Here is a 19,337-nt window from a genome sequence, read left to right as displayed (position 1 = left end):
AGACTGGTCTCAAACTCCTGAGCTCAAGTGATCTGCCCAACTTGGCCTTCCAAAGTGCTGAGATGACAGGGATGAGCCACCACGCCCGGCCGCAGTTTATCTTTTGAACTCACTAATAACTATGCTAAATTACTAATAAATGTAACTTCTGAGCACAGGATCTGTGAGTCGAAGGGACATGCTTTCCAGCGGCTTCCCCCTGTGAGTGTTGCCTCATTTGTTCCATCAGTAACAGTGTAAGCCCTTCTTCCAAGGCACTCAGCATGTAGCTATCTGGTACAGAAACTGATATTAGGCTGCTGGCTTTCCACTCCCTGGTTATAACGCTGTATGTGAGGACATGGCCCACGTGCATGTGTAACAAGGAGTAGGGAAAGGCAGGAAGTTAAGTGTGTTGGCCACAGGAGGAACATACCATGGTATAGGTGTGCACCACCATGCCCGGCTAATGTACTAAGATGCAGCAGACAAAAATAAAAAATTCAGAATATTTTCCCTGTCTCCTCTATTTTGAGGTTTCGTGAAGACAATAAAGTCTAAGTGCTCAAGAAGAATTCTACAAACTCTGCCATCCTTGTGAAGTCCCATGAATAGTTTTGGTTTTAGGGTCACTGACTACTTTCAGTGGGTGCCACACCTGGAAAATGTTTTCACCCAGGGCTAATGTTACCCTTCTCTCACTTTAATTACATAGTTTATGTCTGGTGCTTTGTGCCTTTCTGCTCCTCATTTTCCCCATGTGAAAGCTGAGAGCATTCTGTCTTGGGGTCCTGTGTGCTTGCTGGTCTGTTATCCACCCCCTATAGAAAGCTCTCCTCTCACCTCCACCTCTCCCGTCAGGTCTTTGTACTTGTCTCGGATGACGGGCAGCGCGGGCTTCTCATTCAGAGTATTGGAACGGTCTCTGAAAGGCTGCTCCAAAGCCGGAGAAGGGGAAGAACGGCTTATTTCTTTATCACCGAGGCTCAAACTCCTCTTGTGTGATCCTGGGAGAAGGGGAGAATACAGTCAGAGGTTTTGGCCACCTACCTTAGTTCAGGCAGAGGCTCTTCCTCGCTACCACAACCCTCTTTTTTTTTGTTTGTTTTTAAGACAGAGTCTTGCTTTGTTGCTCAGACTGGAGTACAGTGGTGCGATCTCGGTTCACTGCAACCTCTGCCTCCTGGGTTCAAGCGATTCTCCTGCCTCAGCCTCCTGAGTAGCTGGGACTACAGGTGTGCACCACCGTGCCCGGCTAATGTTTGTATTTTTAGTAGAGATGCGGTTTCACCGTGTTGGCCAGGCTGGTCTCGAACTCCTGACCTCAAGTTAATTCGCCTGCCTCCGCCTCCCAAAGTGCTGAGATTACAGATGTGAGCCACCGCACCCAGCCCACAACCCTCTTCTTCAGATGCTTATGTCATGAGGCATTCACAAACACATTCCTCATTCATTCTTTCTGGGAAGCTACATGTTGAATTCTTTCCACTGTTCTTTCTTGCTTGGTTTCCCTGCCTTTTATTTTCAACATGACTCTTCTCTGATCTATCACAAGTCTTCCATAATGCTCAGTGCAGAATCACTGGAGTCTGGAGAACAAAAGCACCTTTCTAAATACCCGTGTGTAAGAGTTGTGTGGCTTTTCCAGTCATTTGTTAGGGATTTGTAATCGAGTTCCTTCGCAGGCTCTCAATCCAGCTGAAATCAACGACCCCTTCAGTCAGGATGAGATTAAAGCAGAAGAGGCAAACTCAAATGCCTTCAGAGACCAGGCAAGGAAAGTGAATACCCTAAGTAGGTCCGCTGAGACAGGAAGCGGTGGGGATTATGGCAAGAGAGAGAGAATGACCCATCTACAGGGAGCGGTGCTTTTGGCTCCAGCTGCTTGTCAGCATATGGGAGTGCAGACCTACTAGTGCCAGATATTATGACTTCTCAAGAAAAGGTGGAAATCCAGATTGGGAAATCTCATGTCTTTTAAATACTGGCAATTACTTCATACTTAAAAATCTCTTGTGTGGGTCAATGTGATATGCAGGCTGGATGCAGATCCACGGCCACCACATTGCAACCTTTGGATTCAAAGACATTATCTGTGCCCCGGGAACAGGAGAGGAGCTAACGTGCCTTCAAGTGGCTCAAATCCACTTATCTGGCTCTTTTAACACAGCGCACCTCTAACCAAACGAGCTAATGAACAATACCTGTATGCTATGCTTGTTTTTAGCCCATAGAACAGTTATCTGAGGGATACTGATTTTGACTCCGGTCTCAGGGAAATCTTTATTATAGCTATCTGTAATTGACCCGGATTTCAAAGATTAGAAAAATCTATTTCCTGCTAAACCAGGGAGCAACATTTTATTCTTAAGAACATCTAACATCTCAGTGGAAAAAAACCGCAATAGTAAAATCTACCTTGGAAGCTACTCACCTTGAACAGAAAGGTCAAAGGTTGCCAGCTCACTTTTGATCATTTCTTCACTGGATTTCATTTTGCTTTGTGAAGTGGCTACTAAGAAGTCAAATTTGCTGATTTTGGGCTTTTCACTTTGAAACTCTCCAAAGTCATCTGAACATTCGTTGGGGGTTTCTTGAGAGGCACCACTGGACGCTGGGCTGGGACAAGTGGCCTCTGGGCTCCGTTCAGCCGTAGGCAGGTCCTGTCTTGTGAAATCTTTATAGTCTCTGCTTTCATATTCCTTTTGCTCACTGGTCTGAGGAATCATGTCTTTAAAACTGGCAAACGCTGGGAAGGTGGTCTCTGGAAGAGCATCTTCACTGGCAAAGGTTGTTACTTTGGAGAGAGATGTCATGGTGATGTTTTCAGAACTGCCAAATGAAGTCTCTTTCTTTTGAAGAATTGAGGTGGCTGAGGGGGATCCACTTCCTGCTGAGAGGACAAATGGAGAGAGTTTTCTGCCCTGAGTTGCATCATCCCTGTCTGACCAGTCACAGCTTGTAAGTGTGCTCACTGCAAAATTGCTACTGTAGCTTCCAAAAGCAGCATATTTTAAGTCCTCTATATCTGAAAGGGAAATAAGACCCCACAATTAGAGGCAAGCAATTTAGGCAAAATGCCCTAAACTCTGTAGAAGCAAAATGCCTAGCATATTTGATTAGTTTTATACTATGTTGAAATTAGCTAAATTTAGAGTTTGCACTAAAATTAAAAGAGTTGGGCTGTAAAATCTGATCTTAAAAAAACCCACATTAGCCTTGAGTTGGCATTTACATTTAGTTACCAAGAACCATTTTCTTTGGCTACAAAAATTACTAAAAAAAGATAGGAGGTTCATCTACCAATGTATATACTATTTGATATACGATTGGGGTCATTTAATAAATTGTTCCCTTATAAACTTAAAAACGTACTGATATTCCTTGCCTAAAACATGTCTCCCTTCATCTTGACTATGTTGGAAAATGTGCCTTTAAAACATGGTCATGTGAAATGTACATGGCAAAATAATTAAAAGTTGACAGTTTCTCAAAACTAAAATGAAAATAATGTCATCTAACTTTTAATCAATTATTAGGGTTTCTGTCATAATATTATCACTTATTAGGATTTCTGTCTCAGGCAATGCCAAATATGAGATTTTAATCAAGCAATTACTTACCTAGTTGTTATTTTGGTCAAATTGGACATCATATTGCTGTGATGAAGTATGAGGAAAGAAAAATCAATCTGATCTACTTTTGCCCTTAAAAAATGCAATAAAAAGATCTGGGTCCTGTTGGGCTCCACTTTTTCCTTCAACTATGTATCTACTCTCCATTTAAAAAAAAAAGGAAAGAAGGAAAAAAAAAGAACTGCTGGGCAGACGACTGATTTTACAAAGCATTCTTAATACATAGTTAAGTAATTTAAGAGGCAGCATAAAACAGCAGAAAGAATGTAGGTTTTTGATTTAGAAAGACCTGAGTTCAACTCTGCTACCTACTATTTGTGTGGCACTAGGCAGATGATTGAACATTTCTGAACCTCAGTTTGCTTATCAGTAAAATGAGGAGAAGACCATGTACTTGGAAGGACTGTGTTAAGGCCATCAACCGTGACCACGTGTGTAAAAGGCCAGATTGACGCCTGGTGAGCAATACATAATAGCTAGTGTCTGCTCTGCATAGGTGCCACCAGCCTCAACTTGACAGTTAATTGCTGCTTTAGAGCCTAGAGGGGAATTTCAAAGCAAAAATGAAAAGTCAACTCAACATTTTAGTGGTATTACTAGGAGAAAAAGGTTCTTGCTCATTTTCAAAAAGCAAAACCAGCCGAGACTGGATTAGGCTGGTGTGGAGAAGTAGGTTGATATGCATTTAGTTTCACTGTAGTCACCGTACATGAGGCAAGAAGGCTAAATACAAGACTCTTCCTCTGACAATCACATATGTGATTTACAAGGAAACTGCTCAAAAGTTTTGTGACCTAGATTTTCAGAACTAAGTCAACAGGTGAACCACCATGGAGTCATTTTTCTCTTTCTTTCACAGCGATACTGCATAATTTATGAGGGGTAAGAGGCTCCTGACATTTCCATAGCTCTTCTAATGGTATAATCCAAATCTCTTTTTCTTTGAGCTGTTAGGAAAGGGGTACTAAGTTAATAATAAAAACAAAAAACACTAGCCATATAAAAAACCAACCAGCAAAAAGCAAACACTTTTCACAGAATGATGGTATATTTAAAAATTCTCTGGTGCAATCATACCCTTCAAATGTGGTTTACAAAACAGAAGGAAAAAAAGATTCAGGTGAAAAGGTTTTTTTTTTTTTTTCTTAATTTCTTTTTTGAGACGGAGTTTTACTCATCACCCAGCCTGGAGTGCGATGGCGCGATCTCGGCTCACTGCAACCTCCGCCTCCTGGGTTCAAGTGATTCTCCTGCCTCAGCCTCCGGAGTAGCTGGGACTACAGGCAACCGCCACCATGCCCGGCTAGTTTTTGTATTTTTAGTAGAGACGGGGTTTCACCATGTCAGTCAGGCTGGTCTTGAACTCCTGACCTCAGGTGATCCGCCCGTCTCGGCCTTCCAAAGTGCTGGGATTATAGGCATGAGCCATTGCGCCTGGCCTCAGGTGAAAAATCTAGAGTTTAGAATGAATGGAAAAGCCTTTAACCCAAAGCTTTCTTGGTCTTTTGCTGTAGTGTTCTTTTGTTTTTGTTTTTTCCCCCACTATTTAAAGGCACCAGAAGGTGTCCAGACTCAAATGAGGTGAAATTCAATCAGGGGGTGATGCAGTTAAATATAGGACTATTCTTGGAGGGGTACATTCAGAAGAATGTTTCATAATACAGATTATTTTTATTCCTAGGTCCTATGAAAGCATTTTGGGAAACTATATTAGGAACTGCTTCCAGAATCTTTCCTATTAAAAGGGTATCAGGCCGGGCATGGTGGCTCACACCTGTAATCCCAGTACTTTGGGAGGCCGGGGCGGGTGGATCACCTGAGGTTAGGAGTTTGAGACCAGCCTGACCAACATGGTGAAATCCCGTCTCTACTAAAAATACAAAAATTAGCCGGGCGTGGTGGCAGGCGCCTGTAATCTCAGCTACTTGGGAGGCTGAGGCAGGAGAATTGCTTGAACCCAGGAGGTGGAGGTTGCAGTGAGCCGAGATCGCGCCATTGCACTCCAGCCTGGGCAACAAGAGCGAAACCCCGTCTCAAAATAGTAGTAATAATAATAATAATTAGCTGGGCGCGGTGGCGTGTGCCTGTAATTCCAGCTACTTGGGAGGGTGAGGCAGGAGAATCGCTTCAATCAGGGAGTCGGAGATTGCTGTGAGTCAAGATGGCACCACTGCACTCCAGCCTGGTGACAGTTTGAGACTCTGTCTCAAAAAAAAAAAGGAGACAATTTTCCTAGAGGCAAATGATAAATTTAATGAAAAGATATCTCCAGTTCAAACACTGCAATCAAGATATTGCTATGGTAATAAAAAGATCTTTCTTTGCAATTACACAACAACAAAATGTCTTTTAAAAAACTAAAATGACTAATATAATCAGGTAAAAGGCATTACAGGCAATAAGGGATTGCCTTAGCTGAGGCATTTTTAAGCATTTTTAAAATTTCAGGAAATCTTATTTTTATTAAAAATGATAACGCCTGTAACATCTTGCCTTTTGGAGCAACTCCCAGAAAAGACTAAATGAAAGACTAGAAAAGCAAATGAAAGACTTAAAAAGAAATATTTTATACTTAAAATGAAGAGTAAATACACAAGATTCACTAAAATCAAGCCTCAAAGTTGAGTTTTAAATTTACTTTTGCTTATTTGTTGGCTACTATAGTGTGAAAAAGTAATTTTGTAAAGTGTAATTCATTTGAACACAAGTACTGACGGTACATAAGGAATGTGAGACAGAACACCATGCCCCTAAACTTAGCATTTATAAACAATATAAATACAGGGCAGTATGTTCTGGCATAGCGAATATTTGTAAACCATTTTCTAAGAAAAATGTGGTACATCAGTTCATTGAATGTAGCTTAAAGTAAGAAAATTTTCATTTCCCATGTTAATAGTTCTACATTTCTAAGCAGTCCAGTTATAGGTATTATTGTATAATGGTCTTAAAAATATTAAATATTATGTAACACCTACAACATAAGTGATAGAAGTCTTGTCTGAAAAAACGATGTGGAATAACCCACATTTTAGTTTGTAATCACTGAAGCTAGTATAGATGGATTTTCAATTTGATAGCTGAATTCTGAAAATTGCAAGAGAAAAAGGAAAAAGAAAATGGAGAATGAATGCAATAAAATGAACAGAAAATCACTACTGTATTTCCAGTTCTGCTGTGGAACTCCTAGGCTGTGCTAGGCTGAACTGCATTTGCACACAGATAATATGCCAAATTGTGTGTTTTAATGCATACATCTGTTTGCAGCCAGGAATGTCCTATTACAAAGGCCAAAGGAATAAACGTATACGATCTGTTTTCCATCACGGATCTCAGAGCAAAACGTGTATTTCTTGCTTATGCTGGCAAGTAACCCTATTAGTCTCTTCCATAACCTCTATTCAAATCTCTTTTGAGTGGATGTTGTACATGAAAACAAGGTATTTTTCGAACAAAGAATGTCGGCTGCTACTACAGGATACAGACAGCCAAGCTCATTCCCAAGGACATTTACTAAAGCTGTAAGTATATGCCCAGGTGATGAAGAGTTACTGGCTTTTGAAGGAGTTGAGAGAAAGAGGAAAGGAGATATACGTGCAAATTCCACCATTCTCATTTTATATAGCAATAAAAATGTTCATTGGACTAAGAAAGAAACGTATTTTCATTTACAGTACTGATTTAATCTAAACTTCATTTACCAAAGCAAACGGTAAAATACTTGTACATTTCAGTTTCTCTCTACTCTGGGCCCTAATCTCCTTTAGGCCCTATTCTGTCTTTGATCTACCTATGAGATCAGTCGTATTCATATTCTCTGTTAACTAAAACACCTGGTCTGTGTCCTGTACGTCTCAAACACTGAAGAAAACAGGAATGAAAGTGATCACAGTGTAAGTGGACAGGCTGGAAAATGCTGCTGTTTAATCGCCATCCAGTGTTTTCTAATCTGTATGAAAACTTCCTGTTCTTCATTTGTACTGACTCACGCAACTCTATGGTTTAAATTATATCCACACTATCTATAAGCACCTTTGGGTTTCTGTGTCAGTGTTTTAAGTTCAAAACTGAAAACTGGAAATCCTGTGGATATTTTAAGTCACAGGAAGTCAGAAGGCCAAGGAATGGTGTCAGGATACACAGTGGGACCGCCCCTAGTCATCAGTAAAAATCTCATCAAAGAGACACCAAATGAACACAGAAGACAGGAAGTACAACTGAGGCCTTTTGGTTCTTTGGTGCATTATTTTAGGATTTAGCACAGGTTTTTTGATATTGCCAGTGTTCCCTTCATGTTCATTTGCTACTTTTTTTTTTTTTTTTGAGACGGAGTCTGGCTCTGTCACCCAGGCCGCAGTGGGAGTGGCACAATCTCGGCTCACTGCAACCTCCGCCTCACAGGTTCAAGCAATTCTCGTGCCTTGGCCTCCCGAGTAGCTGGGACTACAGGCGCTCGCCACCTCACTCGGCTAATTTTTGTATTTTTAGTAGAGACAGGGTTACACCATGTTGGCCAGGCTGGTCTCAAACTCCTGACCTCAGGTGATCCGCCCGCCTCGGCCTCCCAAAGTGCTGGGAATACAGGCATGAGCCACTGCGCCCAGCCATCATCTGCTACTTCTAAAAATCAGCAGGGATTTTGATGTGAACAACAGAGTGACTACAGAACAACAGATACATGGGTATACCTTCTCAGGTACTGATACATGAAGTGAAGCACTAATGGCATCAGTATTTTGTTTGTTTGTTTAAACCTATAGCATAGAGTTCTTCAAGTCTCTTTTACAAAAGAAGTTTAAGTCATTACATTACATTAAAACTACCTCCCTAAAAAGTAATGTTGCTTTGGAAATATCCATTACTCAATTTGAGAATGTATGCTTTACGCACAGTTACATTCAGTCATTTTCTGCAGCCTGCTCAGATAAATGCAGAAAAGAGTTAAAATAAAGCAGTCCTACATGGACCAATTAATCTAGCATTACAGAATTCCATTGACAAAGAAATTCCTCAGCCAAAGCCATCAAGAGATTGGTCTTATAAATAGCATGGGAAAATCCAAAATAAAGGGCAGCTAGCATTATCACTAAATGGAAGCTACAGTAAGATCTCTTTCTTTCAAATGTGTTAGCAGCACATATCATAAATAAAATACAATGCATTTATACAAAGTTTTTGAAACGAAGTATTATTCAACTTTTTAAAGCAGTATGCTCTGGACAATGCTGTACTTTGAATGGCAGGCCTGGCTTTTCTCAGAGTTAATCTAAACCTCTAAATACAACTTTTTTTCTTTCTTAAAGGGCATATTTAAGACACTACAAGTGATCTCTTAGGAATCCTATTCAAAATCCTCATCATCTTCTAGGCTAGGTGCAGTAGCTCACACCTGTAATTCCACTACTTTGGGAGGTCGAGGCAAGTGGATCGATCATCTGAGGTCAGGAGTTTGAGACCAGCCTGGCCAACATGGTGAAACCCCATCTCTACTAAAAATACAAAAATTAGCTGGGAGTGGCGGCAGGCACCTGTAATCCCAGTTACTTGGGAGGCTGAGGCAGGGGAGTCACTTAAACCTGGGAGGCAGAGGTTGCAGTGAGCTGAGATCCAAGATCATGCCATTGCACTCCAGACTGGGTGAGAGGGAAACTCTGTCTTAAAAAACAAAACAAAACAAAACAAAACAAAACAAACAGGCGCGGTGGCTCACGCCTGTAATCCCAGCACTTTGGGAGGCCAAGGCAGGCGGATTACCTGAGGTCAGGAGTTCGAGACCAGCCTGACCAACATGAAGAAACCCCCGTCTCTACTAAAAATACAAAATTAGCTGGGTGTGTTGGGCATGTGCCTGTAATCCCAGCTACTCAGGAGGCTGAGGCAGGAGAATCACTTGAACCTGGAAGGCAGAGGTTGCACTGAGCCAAGATCATGCCATTACACTCCAGCCTGGGCAACAAGAATGAAACTCCATCTCGGAAAAAAAAAAAAAAAGTCTTCATTTTCAGTGATTTAATTTCCTTCCTTCCTCAAATTCTAAAAAAGAACAAAGAATTAAAGCCTCAAAACATAAGAATACAAAATATAAACCATGGAAATATCCCATTTTCCCAGGGATTTTATTGGTTTTGGGTTTCTAACCTGAAACACAGTAATATTCTCAAGGTTTTTTTACTGTTACCATACTCTAAAATGGAGAAAATATTTTCCATGTTTGACCTACGCTTGTTGCTACATTTCATTGGTCCTTCTAGAAATTGTTTTCTTAAAAATAAGAATGGTTCAACCCTTACTTTCTTAGACACACCCCCCAAACTTGTTTTAAGAATTTGCTTTATGTACTATCAGAAAAGAAAAAAAAAAAGGCTGAGGGTTGCTTCATCATACAGAATACATAACTGCAAATCTAACATGCTCTGCAATTAGAGGATGGAGCACCCAATTTTTCTTTCTTTGAGACAGGGTCTTGCTGTCACCCAGGCTGGAGTGCAGTGATGTGATCACAGCTCACTATAGCCTCAACCTCCCAGGATCACCTGATCCTCACCTCCTGAGTAGCTGGGACTACAGGTGCACACCACCATGTCCGACTAATTTTTGTATTTTTTGGTAAAGATGGGGTTTCACCATGTTGCCCAGGCTGGTCATGAACTACCAGCCTCAAGCAGTCCACCCACCTTGGCCTCCCAAAGTGCTGGGATTATAGGCGTGAGCCACCGCGCCCGGCTGAGTATCCAATTTCAAACTCAAATCAAATTCCATCCTGAAGACTTCCTGCTATTAATACAGAACACTTTCTATTATGCAGATTATCAATTTAAATACAGTTTACATTTACTGTGCTCAGAAGTCCATTTCAATATTATTTGATTTATTTTAAATTAAGTTTATAACTATCTAGTTATCTATAACTACGTAGTAGCTTGAACTATGCAGTTAGTTACAGATAACTAGATAGTTATGGATAACTAGGTAGTTATAGTTAACTCTTTCCACAACACTCAACTCTTAGGTCTTTTTCCTCACCTTCCCCTTCTCTTCAATGTCATGCCTCGTAAAGACAGATTCTCTACAATAAAATATGATCAGTTTCTTCAAGAGAAGAAACTGCAACAAATGTTCTTTCTCCCTATCATGTAAAGTAGTGTAAGGTTTACTCTTATTTAAGTCTGAAGTTATATTTCAATGCAATGCCATGTTAAAAACTTACATTAATGGAATTATAAGAAACAACGGCTAAAATGTACCAATACTTTCTTAGAAGGCAGGTGTTTGACGAAACAAAACTAAAGGGGAAAACCCTCTAGTCTCAGGCTACTATTGCTTTAAACTTGGTACCAGTCAGGTATTTCTTTGGTCTAACCCTGAAAAAGTACAAATTACACACATCCCCACACTTTCAAAATATGCCAAAGAATTATTTATTAACACAAGACTTACAGATCACAAAAGAGAGTGATACAGAAGAGCTGGAAAAGAAGTCATCAGAATAAGCATGCAGATCAGTGTTTGCAGAGGAATATACTAAAGCAAATTCGAAGGCACATTCACACAGAAAATGTCTAAATTGAAAAAAAGACATCAGAAAAGCAGCCAAAAAAGGGGCACTAATTAAAATACAAAGATTTTCAATGTCAAAGAAGAGCTACTTTACAGGTAGGTAGGTAGGTAGCTACAGAAGTCTTGCTAACCCTTTGAAAATGTCACAGATGAGGGTCAGCTCTTGCTGCCAATAAAACCATATGATTTTAATGACTGCACGTCAAGATGCTTCAGTGCCACAGATTAAATTTAGTCGGGGGGAAAAAGCAGCCTAGTTGAAATTATATGCAGCAAGGGCTCAAAGGGTTAAATGTAATATATGCAGAGAAATCAGGCAATGTTATCAGTATTATCTACCTTCCATACAAAGAATTATAGCAAGAGTAAAAGAGACAGTATCCCCTTCAGAGTTAAGTTAGGGCTTCTAAACAGGATTAAGGTCCACAGACAGCAATCTACCAGGTTTTATTCTCTCTTCATCAGCTCACTTCTTATTTCTCCAACAAGAAGTACCTTTAACCCTCAAACTAAGAGAGCAAGAGATACTGTGGTGAACATGAGGATAAAATAAAACCACATTACTCTGAATAAGTCCTTGCCATTTACCCTCTACAATACGTTAATGCAGCAGTTTTGCACAACAGCAATATAGCACATTGGTCAGACATCAACCCCTTTTAACAACCGCTCTAAAGGGATACTGCTCCTTTCTGACAGGAGGTTTACAGATCAATGGGAGGAAACAATCTGTTTTAAGAATATCCTCCAACTGAAGAGAGTTAGCTTGAACATTACAGGCTCCAAGCTGGGGATGTTCCAAACATACATAAAAGAACATGAGCACAGAAGAGATTATTTTAACAGGTCAATAAGAACAAGCTTGGTCAAAAAACCAACCTCCAAATAAAATGGGGGGAAAAAAGACACCCCAAACCTGGATTAGACTCATTTCATAAAGACATCTAGCTTGGCACTGTGAAAGAATATAGATTCACTTTCAGAAAAATAGTTTCTAATTAGTAGCTTCAGAGTCCAAAAGGCTAGTATACATGTTATGAGATTTTTAAATAAAAATCCAGTATTGTTCAGAAAACAGAGCACTTTGCAACCAACTGCTGTGGTTCAAGCAGCTCATACAAAAAAACAAAACAAAACAAAACAAAACAAAAACCCAAATCACTCTATCAAACAGCAGCAAAAAAAAATAAGAAAATTTCTGAGGAAAAGTACAAAAAAAGGAAAAAAAAAAGAAAGTAGACAGTCAAGGGCACAGGAGCTCTTCAGACCGCCCACTGCATTTGAAAAATACCTTAGCAAGTAGCAACATGAAATATGCAATGTCTCTGCTAACTTGCTCCTGATTCAGCACCCTGTTTAGGAATACCTACATTTCCAGAGCCAAAGGATGGATGCAATTTTGTTTTCCGACTTGCAAATTTGACATATGCAAAAGCTATAGGACTTGACAATTTCTGCCTGAATCTGTAAACTTGGAAGTGTCTCATGTGTCCCTCCCTAGTTAGACAAAACCAAACCTTTCATATGCATAATACATTTTCTAGAATAATACAGTGATACTGAGATATTTCTCATTATTAAAAGGCCACAAAATAGGTTTATCTTTCTATATACATATCAAAAAACAAAACCAAACAAAAACCAGGACACTTGGGAATCTAGTTTTTATGACAGAAGTTGAACTAGAGAGTAAATTGCTACATGTAAATCCACACAGAATTCAGAGGGCTCCCTAATACGATGTTTTCAAACATTTTATCAGAAAGTTAGCAGTTACCCTATTCTAATATCTACAGATTTGTTACAACTTAATATTTCTAGTAACAGAGTTAACACTGAAAACAGCTCCTGGATTCCACTGACAACACACGCCCTCCTCTTTGCCAGACCCTGACATAAAGAACATTCATATATAAACTCTTTCTCTCTTCTTCTCTTAAAGGGATGTGGCAAACTGCACTACAAGTGGTTAGAAATTTTTACTTTCTTGGCCTAACGAGAGTTAGTTTCTGTAAATCCAACAGAATACTATACTGGCAGTTGCTGTGTATACCCAAGAGAAGAAAAAAGGAGAGGGAAACAATGATTTTACTCACAGAAATGGAGAAACACTGCTGGCACTGCAAAAGTCCTTATCAAATTTCTGGCAATGTGGGGTTCACTTAGCAGTGAGTTTTTATGTGCCTCTAACACCAAGCTGGTGCTAGATTTCAAAAATAAAAATATTTTAGCTACCCAATCTAAGTTCCACAGTAGCCACAGTATCCATATATGCAAGTATCCATAGAATCAAATTTAATACTGCTTTAAGGAGACTGGCAACAAAGAGGTTGATTATTAGAGATTCATAAAGATAAAGGGCCAGAGCCTTACTCATGTAAATCAACACCCGCAGAATCATCTTTGAAATCTACAACACCATCACCAGAGCAATCTCACCAATTCCTCACCTGCAGCAGGAGGATGCTGGCCACTAACTGTTGGTAAATCCAAAGAGCTATCAGACATGACATGCTTAAGATCTCCTCCCACATCAGCCAATTTCATGTCAAACTGAACAGAGAGTGCATCTTCAGAGTCCTCCTTGCCGACACTGCTGCCACCAATGGAAGGGAGATCCAAGGACTTCACTGATGCAGAGTCTTCTTTGGTGTGTCTGAAAGCCACTGCTTTCTCTCCCAGGGATTTGTCCGAGTTTATGGAAGAAAATTTACTGGAGTGGAAGTCAGCAAAATCATCATCACTTTTTCCTGAAGGAGTGTTATCTTTTAGGTCTTCAACACCTAGTCCAGATCCTTCCAGAGAAAGTTGTCTGAAGACATCATACTTGGTAGACACAGCAGTTAGGTTTTGTCCACCCTTCACTGTGCTGCCCATGTTGCTGGTTAGAGGAACGGGACTGGCTTCCTCTTTAAGGGCATCATATTTGTCATCCGGCTTTTGCTCAGATGAAATAGAGCTATTACTGAAAGCCATAAAATCTGCAAAGTCATCCTGCTCCCCAACAGGTGGTAGACCAGAATATTCCCCAAAAAGGTTGAATTCTCCAAACTCATCAGCCAAACTAGAAGTTTTCGTTGATGCCAATGCTGTCGTAGCAGCAGCAGAACCTGTTGGCTGTGGTGTGGAAACTGATTTTGATGTGCTAAATGCAGCTGAAAAAGACAATGGTTTCTCGCTGCTGCAATTAACTGAGGAAAACATATCTAGGTCTGCTAAGTTCAGAGGATTTTTCACTTGTGTTTGTTGTTTCTGTTGTGTGGTTCCTGAGGGGAAGGATGGTGGAAAAGTTTTGTCTTTTGTCGGTGGCTCTAGTGGTGATACACTATCGGCTGTTTTAAAATCGGTGAAACCATCATCAGTTCCTGCAGATCTGAATTCTGCAAAGCTTTCTCCTGAAAGAAAAAATACCACCCAAAACTAGCAATGCTGAACTGAAAACCATATAACGCACAGCATATTAAACTGCAAGCATAATTTCACAGACTTTTCTCCACTGACTTGACATTACTTAATAATGTTTATAGTTTAAACCCTATCGAACTACACATTTGTTTCCACACTGAGGTCTAGTGATACTGAAATAAACAGAAATCAAACTGAAAGTACCTGCCAGTAACATTTTCATTTGCTCATGCTTTTAGTGTGGGATCTCCCCTAGCTCTAGATCCTACAGCTGGCTAGAAGCACTTCTCTCAAGACTTTTTGTTCCCACAGCTAGCCAACCAAGCAGACAATACAATAAGAAATAGGGTTAGAGGTTCTTGAAGAGAGGCATATTAAAATAGTGGCCCTTTAAAGATAAAATATGTTACCTGGTTAAAAAAAAAAATCAGAGGTACCAATGAAATATTATGAAAAATCCTACATCTAATATTCAGGATGGACAACACTTGGTTCAGCCGGGCACTTTAAGAATAACCTTAGATACTATGTGGTCTTGCTCAAGTAAAGGAAGGCATTAATTTGAAGGGAGCTTTGATGACAATGTTTGAAAAGGTTCTATTTATTTGCAAAGCATTCTAGGTGGGGCACACTGTAAAGCAGCTCCTCCCCATACTCTCTAATAAGCTGAATCTCACAGAAAAAAAAGTCTCTAAGCACTTGAGCTTTTCTACAAATTAGCTGTCTCACTGCATCAATGAGCACTTATTTTTATTTATTAAAATTCAAAAGGATTTGAATAAATACCAACTCTATTATAACAAAGTTTTGGAAGTTATAATTTAGACTTTAGTTTATATTATGCTACTCTGAGAATGGAGTAACTGACGGAATTTTTTTTTTTTTTTTTTTTTGAGATGGAGTTCGTTCTTGTTGCCCAGGCTGGAGTGCAATGGCGTGATCTCGGCTCACTGCAACCTCCGCCTCCCAGTTTCAAGCAATTCTCTTGCCTCAGCCTTCTGAGTAGCTGGCATTACAGGCATGCACCACCACACCCGGCTAATTTTGTATTTTTAGTAGAGACGGGGTTTCTCCATGTTGAGGTTGGTCTCGAACTCCTGACCTCAGGTGATCCGCCCGCCTCGGCCTCCCAAAGTGCTGGGATTACAGGCGTGAGCCACCGTACCCAGCCTTTATTTATTTTTTATTTTTTGAAACAGAGTCTCGCTCTGTCGCCCAGGCTGGAGTGCAGTGGCGCAATCTCGGCTCACTGCAAGCTCCACCTCCCAGGTTCACACCATTCTCCTGCCTCAGTCTCCCGAGTAGCTGGGACTACAGCACTCGCCACCACGCCTGGCTAATTTTTTTTTTTTTTTTTTTTTTTAGTAGAGATGGGGTGGGGGAGGCCAGGATGGTCTCAATCTCCTGACCTCGTGATCCGCCTGCCTCGGCCTCCCAAAGTGCTGGGATTACAGGTGTGAGCCACTGTGCCTGGCATATTTTTTATTTTTTAATAAAATTTCTTTGGCCCATGACACAGTTCTCAGGAGATCCTGAGAAACATGTGTCCTAGAATGTTTATTTTGATATTCTGGTTAAATAATGTGGGTACTTATGTACTTCTCATAAATAATTAAACAGACTCAGTTAAGATACTGATAAAAATTTAGGCCTGTGATTCTTTTTTTTTTTTCTTTTTTGAGACAGAGTTTTGTTCTTGTCACCCAGGCTGGAGTGCAATGGTGCGATCTCAGCTCACGGAAACCTCCACCTCCTGGGTTCAAGCGATTCTCCTGCCTCAGCCTCCCAAGTAGCTGGGATCACAGGCGCCTGCCACCACGCCTGGCTAATTTTTGTATTTTTAGTAGAGACGGGGTTTCACCACATTGGCTAGGCTAGTCTCAAACTCCTAACCTCAGGTGATCCACCTGCCTTGGCCTCCCAAAGTACTGGGATTACAGGCGTGAGCTACAGCGCCCGGCCCAAGGCCTGTGATTCTTAAAAGGTTTCTATATTCTTTATTATCAAAGTAACGTTATCACTCAGGTAGAGCGTCAGGATGCAGATGATCTCAGTTTTCTAATAGCACCTGAAGGTCTACCATAAAATCCACTAGGCTATACCAGGTAATTAAAAACTAGAGATAAACCAAATGTAAATATAGTTATGCCAAGGCCAGGCACAGTGGCTCACACCTGTAATCCCAGCACTTTGGAAGGCCCAGGCGGGCGTTATCACTTGAAGCCAGGAGGAGTTCAAGACGAGCCTGACCAACATGGAGAAACCCCATCTCTACTAAAAATACAGAAAAATTAGCTGGGCATGGAGGCACATGCCTGTAATCCCAGCTACTTGGGAGGCTGAGGCACAAGAATTGTTTGAACCTGGGAGGTGGAGGTTGCAGTGAGCCAAGATCTCACCACTGCACTCCAGCCTGGGGGACAGAGAGAGACACTGTCTCAAAAATAAAAATTAAAAAAAATATATATAGCTATACCAACCAACATCATTTATTATTAAAAAAAAAAAAAAAGTGCCATTTCTGGAGGTTAAAACTAAGTAAATTAAAATAACCAAAATCCAATGCTTAAATTGGTATATAAAATAATGCAGGCTTAAAATATACTGTGCTTGGGCTGGGCACGGTGGCTCACGCCTGTAATCCTTGCACTTTGGGAGGCCAAGGCGGGTGGGTCACCTGAGGTCTGGAGTTTGAGCATGGCCAACATGGTAAAACCCCATCTCTACTAAAAATACAAAAAATTAGCTGGGTGTGGTGGCAGGTGCCTGTAATCCCAGCTACTTGGGAGGCTGAGGGAGGAGAATCGCTTGAACCCGGGGGGCAGATTGCAGTGAGCCGAGATTGCACCATTGCACTCCAGCTGGGGCAACAAGAGCGAAACTCTGTCTCAAAAATAAATAAATAAATAAATAAATAAATAAATAAATAAATAAATAAAAATAAATTTAAAAAATAAAATATACTGTGCTTGTAACAAGATATATACTTGGATATAGAAGATGAAAAAAAAGCACCAAAAACAATACAAGCTGATTTTTCCTCCTAACCTGAGATAGTTAACCAATTCATCACCATAATTCATCAACACCAAGGAATTCATCTAATAAGAGAGGAACAGCACTCAGATTTCCTGTAATTTATATTTGTAAGACATACCACTAGTAAAACTCAAGTCAATTTCACAAACTGATAGAAGATGTAAAACTTTTAAAAATCACCCTAGAATTTTAAATTAGTAGTATCACTGATTATATCTGTATTATTTCTGTAAATGTAGAGGTAATAAGTAGCCATTTTTATCACAGCCTAAATTTTTAATGCATTGCTTTGAAATATCTGTGAAATTGACAAGTATTGCTTTGTTTGTGTATTTTAATCACCACAGCAAATTACACTTACTGATGAATTGTAAACTTTTCCAATGGAAATGTAAGCTGGGTGAAAGGGTTAAAAGGAAATAAAAATGGGTGGGTTTACAAAGGGAATTTGTTGGCAAATAAATTAGTCACAGTCAATGGAAGCTTGTCTATCAGAAGGCATATTAAGCATATTATTTCATGGTTAGCTTTTTGGTTAATGTCTACATACTCATAAGTTTCCCTCTCCTGTCACTTTTTAGGCTCTAAAAAAATCTCAAAAGAATCCACTTTTTTGCTAAAACTTCAATAAAAATGTGCCATTTATTTATAAAGAACATTTTCCTCATTTACTTTAATTTATGGCTTAAACTGTGGAGATGGAAAAAAGGAAATATTATTAAACTCTGTCATTCAGTAACCTAAGCAACCCACAGCTCTGAACACAATACTATAAGATTCTTCATAAATTCTAAGATACTAATGTACTTTAACAAAGTCAAATCAATGTATTTTTAATGAGTATAAAAAAGATATCATACCATTTAGGAAAATAAAATCTATTCTCCTAAAATGAACACAGTTGGTAACTCTACTTGGAAGACCTTAGAATTAAGATAGGAATGAAAGCAGGCAAATGAAAATAACAACAATCTGGAACTTTTTTTAAAAAAGTACTGAAATTTGGTTGGCCATGGTGGCTCACACTTGTAATCCCAGCATTTTGGGAGGCTGAGCTGGAAAGATTGCTTGAGGCCAGGAGTTCAAGACTAGCCTGGGCAACAGAGCAAGACCCCATTGTGATGGTGCACATCTACAGTTCTAGCTACTTGGGAGGGAGGCTGAGGCTGCTTGAGTCCAGGAGCTGGAAGCTGCTGTGAGCTATGACTGCACCACCGCACTCCAGGCTGGATGACAGAACATAACACTGTCTCAAAAAAAAAAAAAAAAAAAAGTATTGAAAAAGCAGGACTAAGGTACTGCTTACATATTGGTGGCACCACTGTCTTTTCCTATTGTCTGTTACAGGAATACATATTATGGTCATTAATACCACATTACACAAAGAACCCTCATGTTAAACTATGTGCTCTTTACTCCAAACTTGTCTTGGCCCAAGTGTTGATGAAAAAACATTGCTAGGTGCAAATAAAAACCTCACAAGTCAAAAGTTCCCCTCGGGTTTATCTCTGTTACTCCCACACTGTTACTCTGTTTATCTCTGTTACTCCCACTCTGTTACTCCCACTGTGTATCTGATACTGAGGAAGAAATGGCTATTATATTCTAAAAGCTTGGATGAAACACAAGGAAACATTTCTAGAACCTAACAGTTAAAAGAGGTTGAATATTTTTATAAGAGGTGGGCTTCCCTTTTTTAGAGATGATTAAGCAATACAGTTC

The 19,337-nt window shown here is 40.0% G+C and overlaps 1 protein-coding gene across 33 annotated transcripts in view; it reads right to left on the bottom strand.

Annotated features, from left to right (window-relative positions):
- Positions 1–19,337, bottom strand: part of SYNRG (synergin gamma) — a 94,997-nt gene that overhangs the window by 24,685 nt on the left and 50,975 nt on the right. For 15 of the 33 annotated variants that reach the window (XM_074019031.1, XM_074019040.1, XM_015438410.3 and 12 more), the window contains 3 exons: positions 13,622–14,566; positions 2,414–3,007; positions 823–986 (listed from right to left, as the gene is read on the bottom strand). In XM_074019031.1, the coding sequence (XP_073875132.1) occupies positions 823–986; positions 2,414–3,007; positions 13,622–14,566 (1,703 nt within the window). The remainder of the gene's footprint in view (positions 1–822; positions 987–2,413; positions 3,008–13,621; positions 14,567–19,337) is intronic. The other 18 variants (XM_074019044.1, XM_015438414.3, XM_074019029.1 and 15 more) reach the window with 2 other exon arrangements.

This window comes from Macaca fascicularis, chromosome 16, assembly GCF_037993035.2.
Source record: "Macaca fascicularis isolate 582-1 chromosome 16, T2T-MFA8v1.1".
NCBI classification, from domain to species: domain Eukaryota; kingdom Metazoa; phylum Chordata; class Mammalia; order Primates; family Cercopithecidae; genus Macaca; species Macaca fascicularis.
The sequence above is the reverse complement of the archived record's forward strand: the minus strand, read 5'-3'. Positions and strand labels throughout refer to the sequence as shown.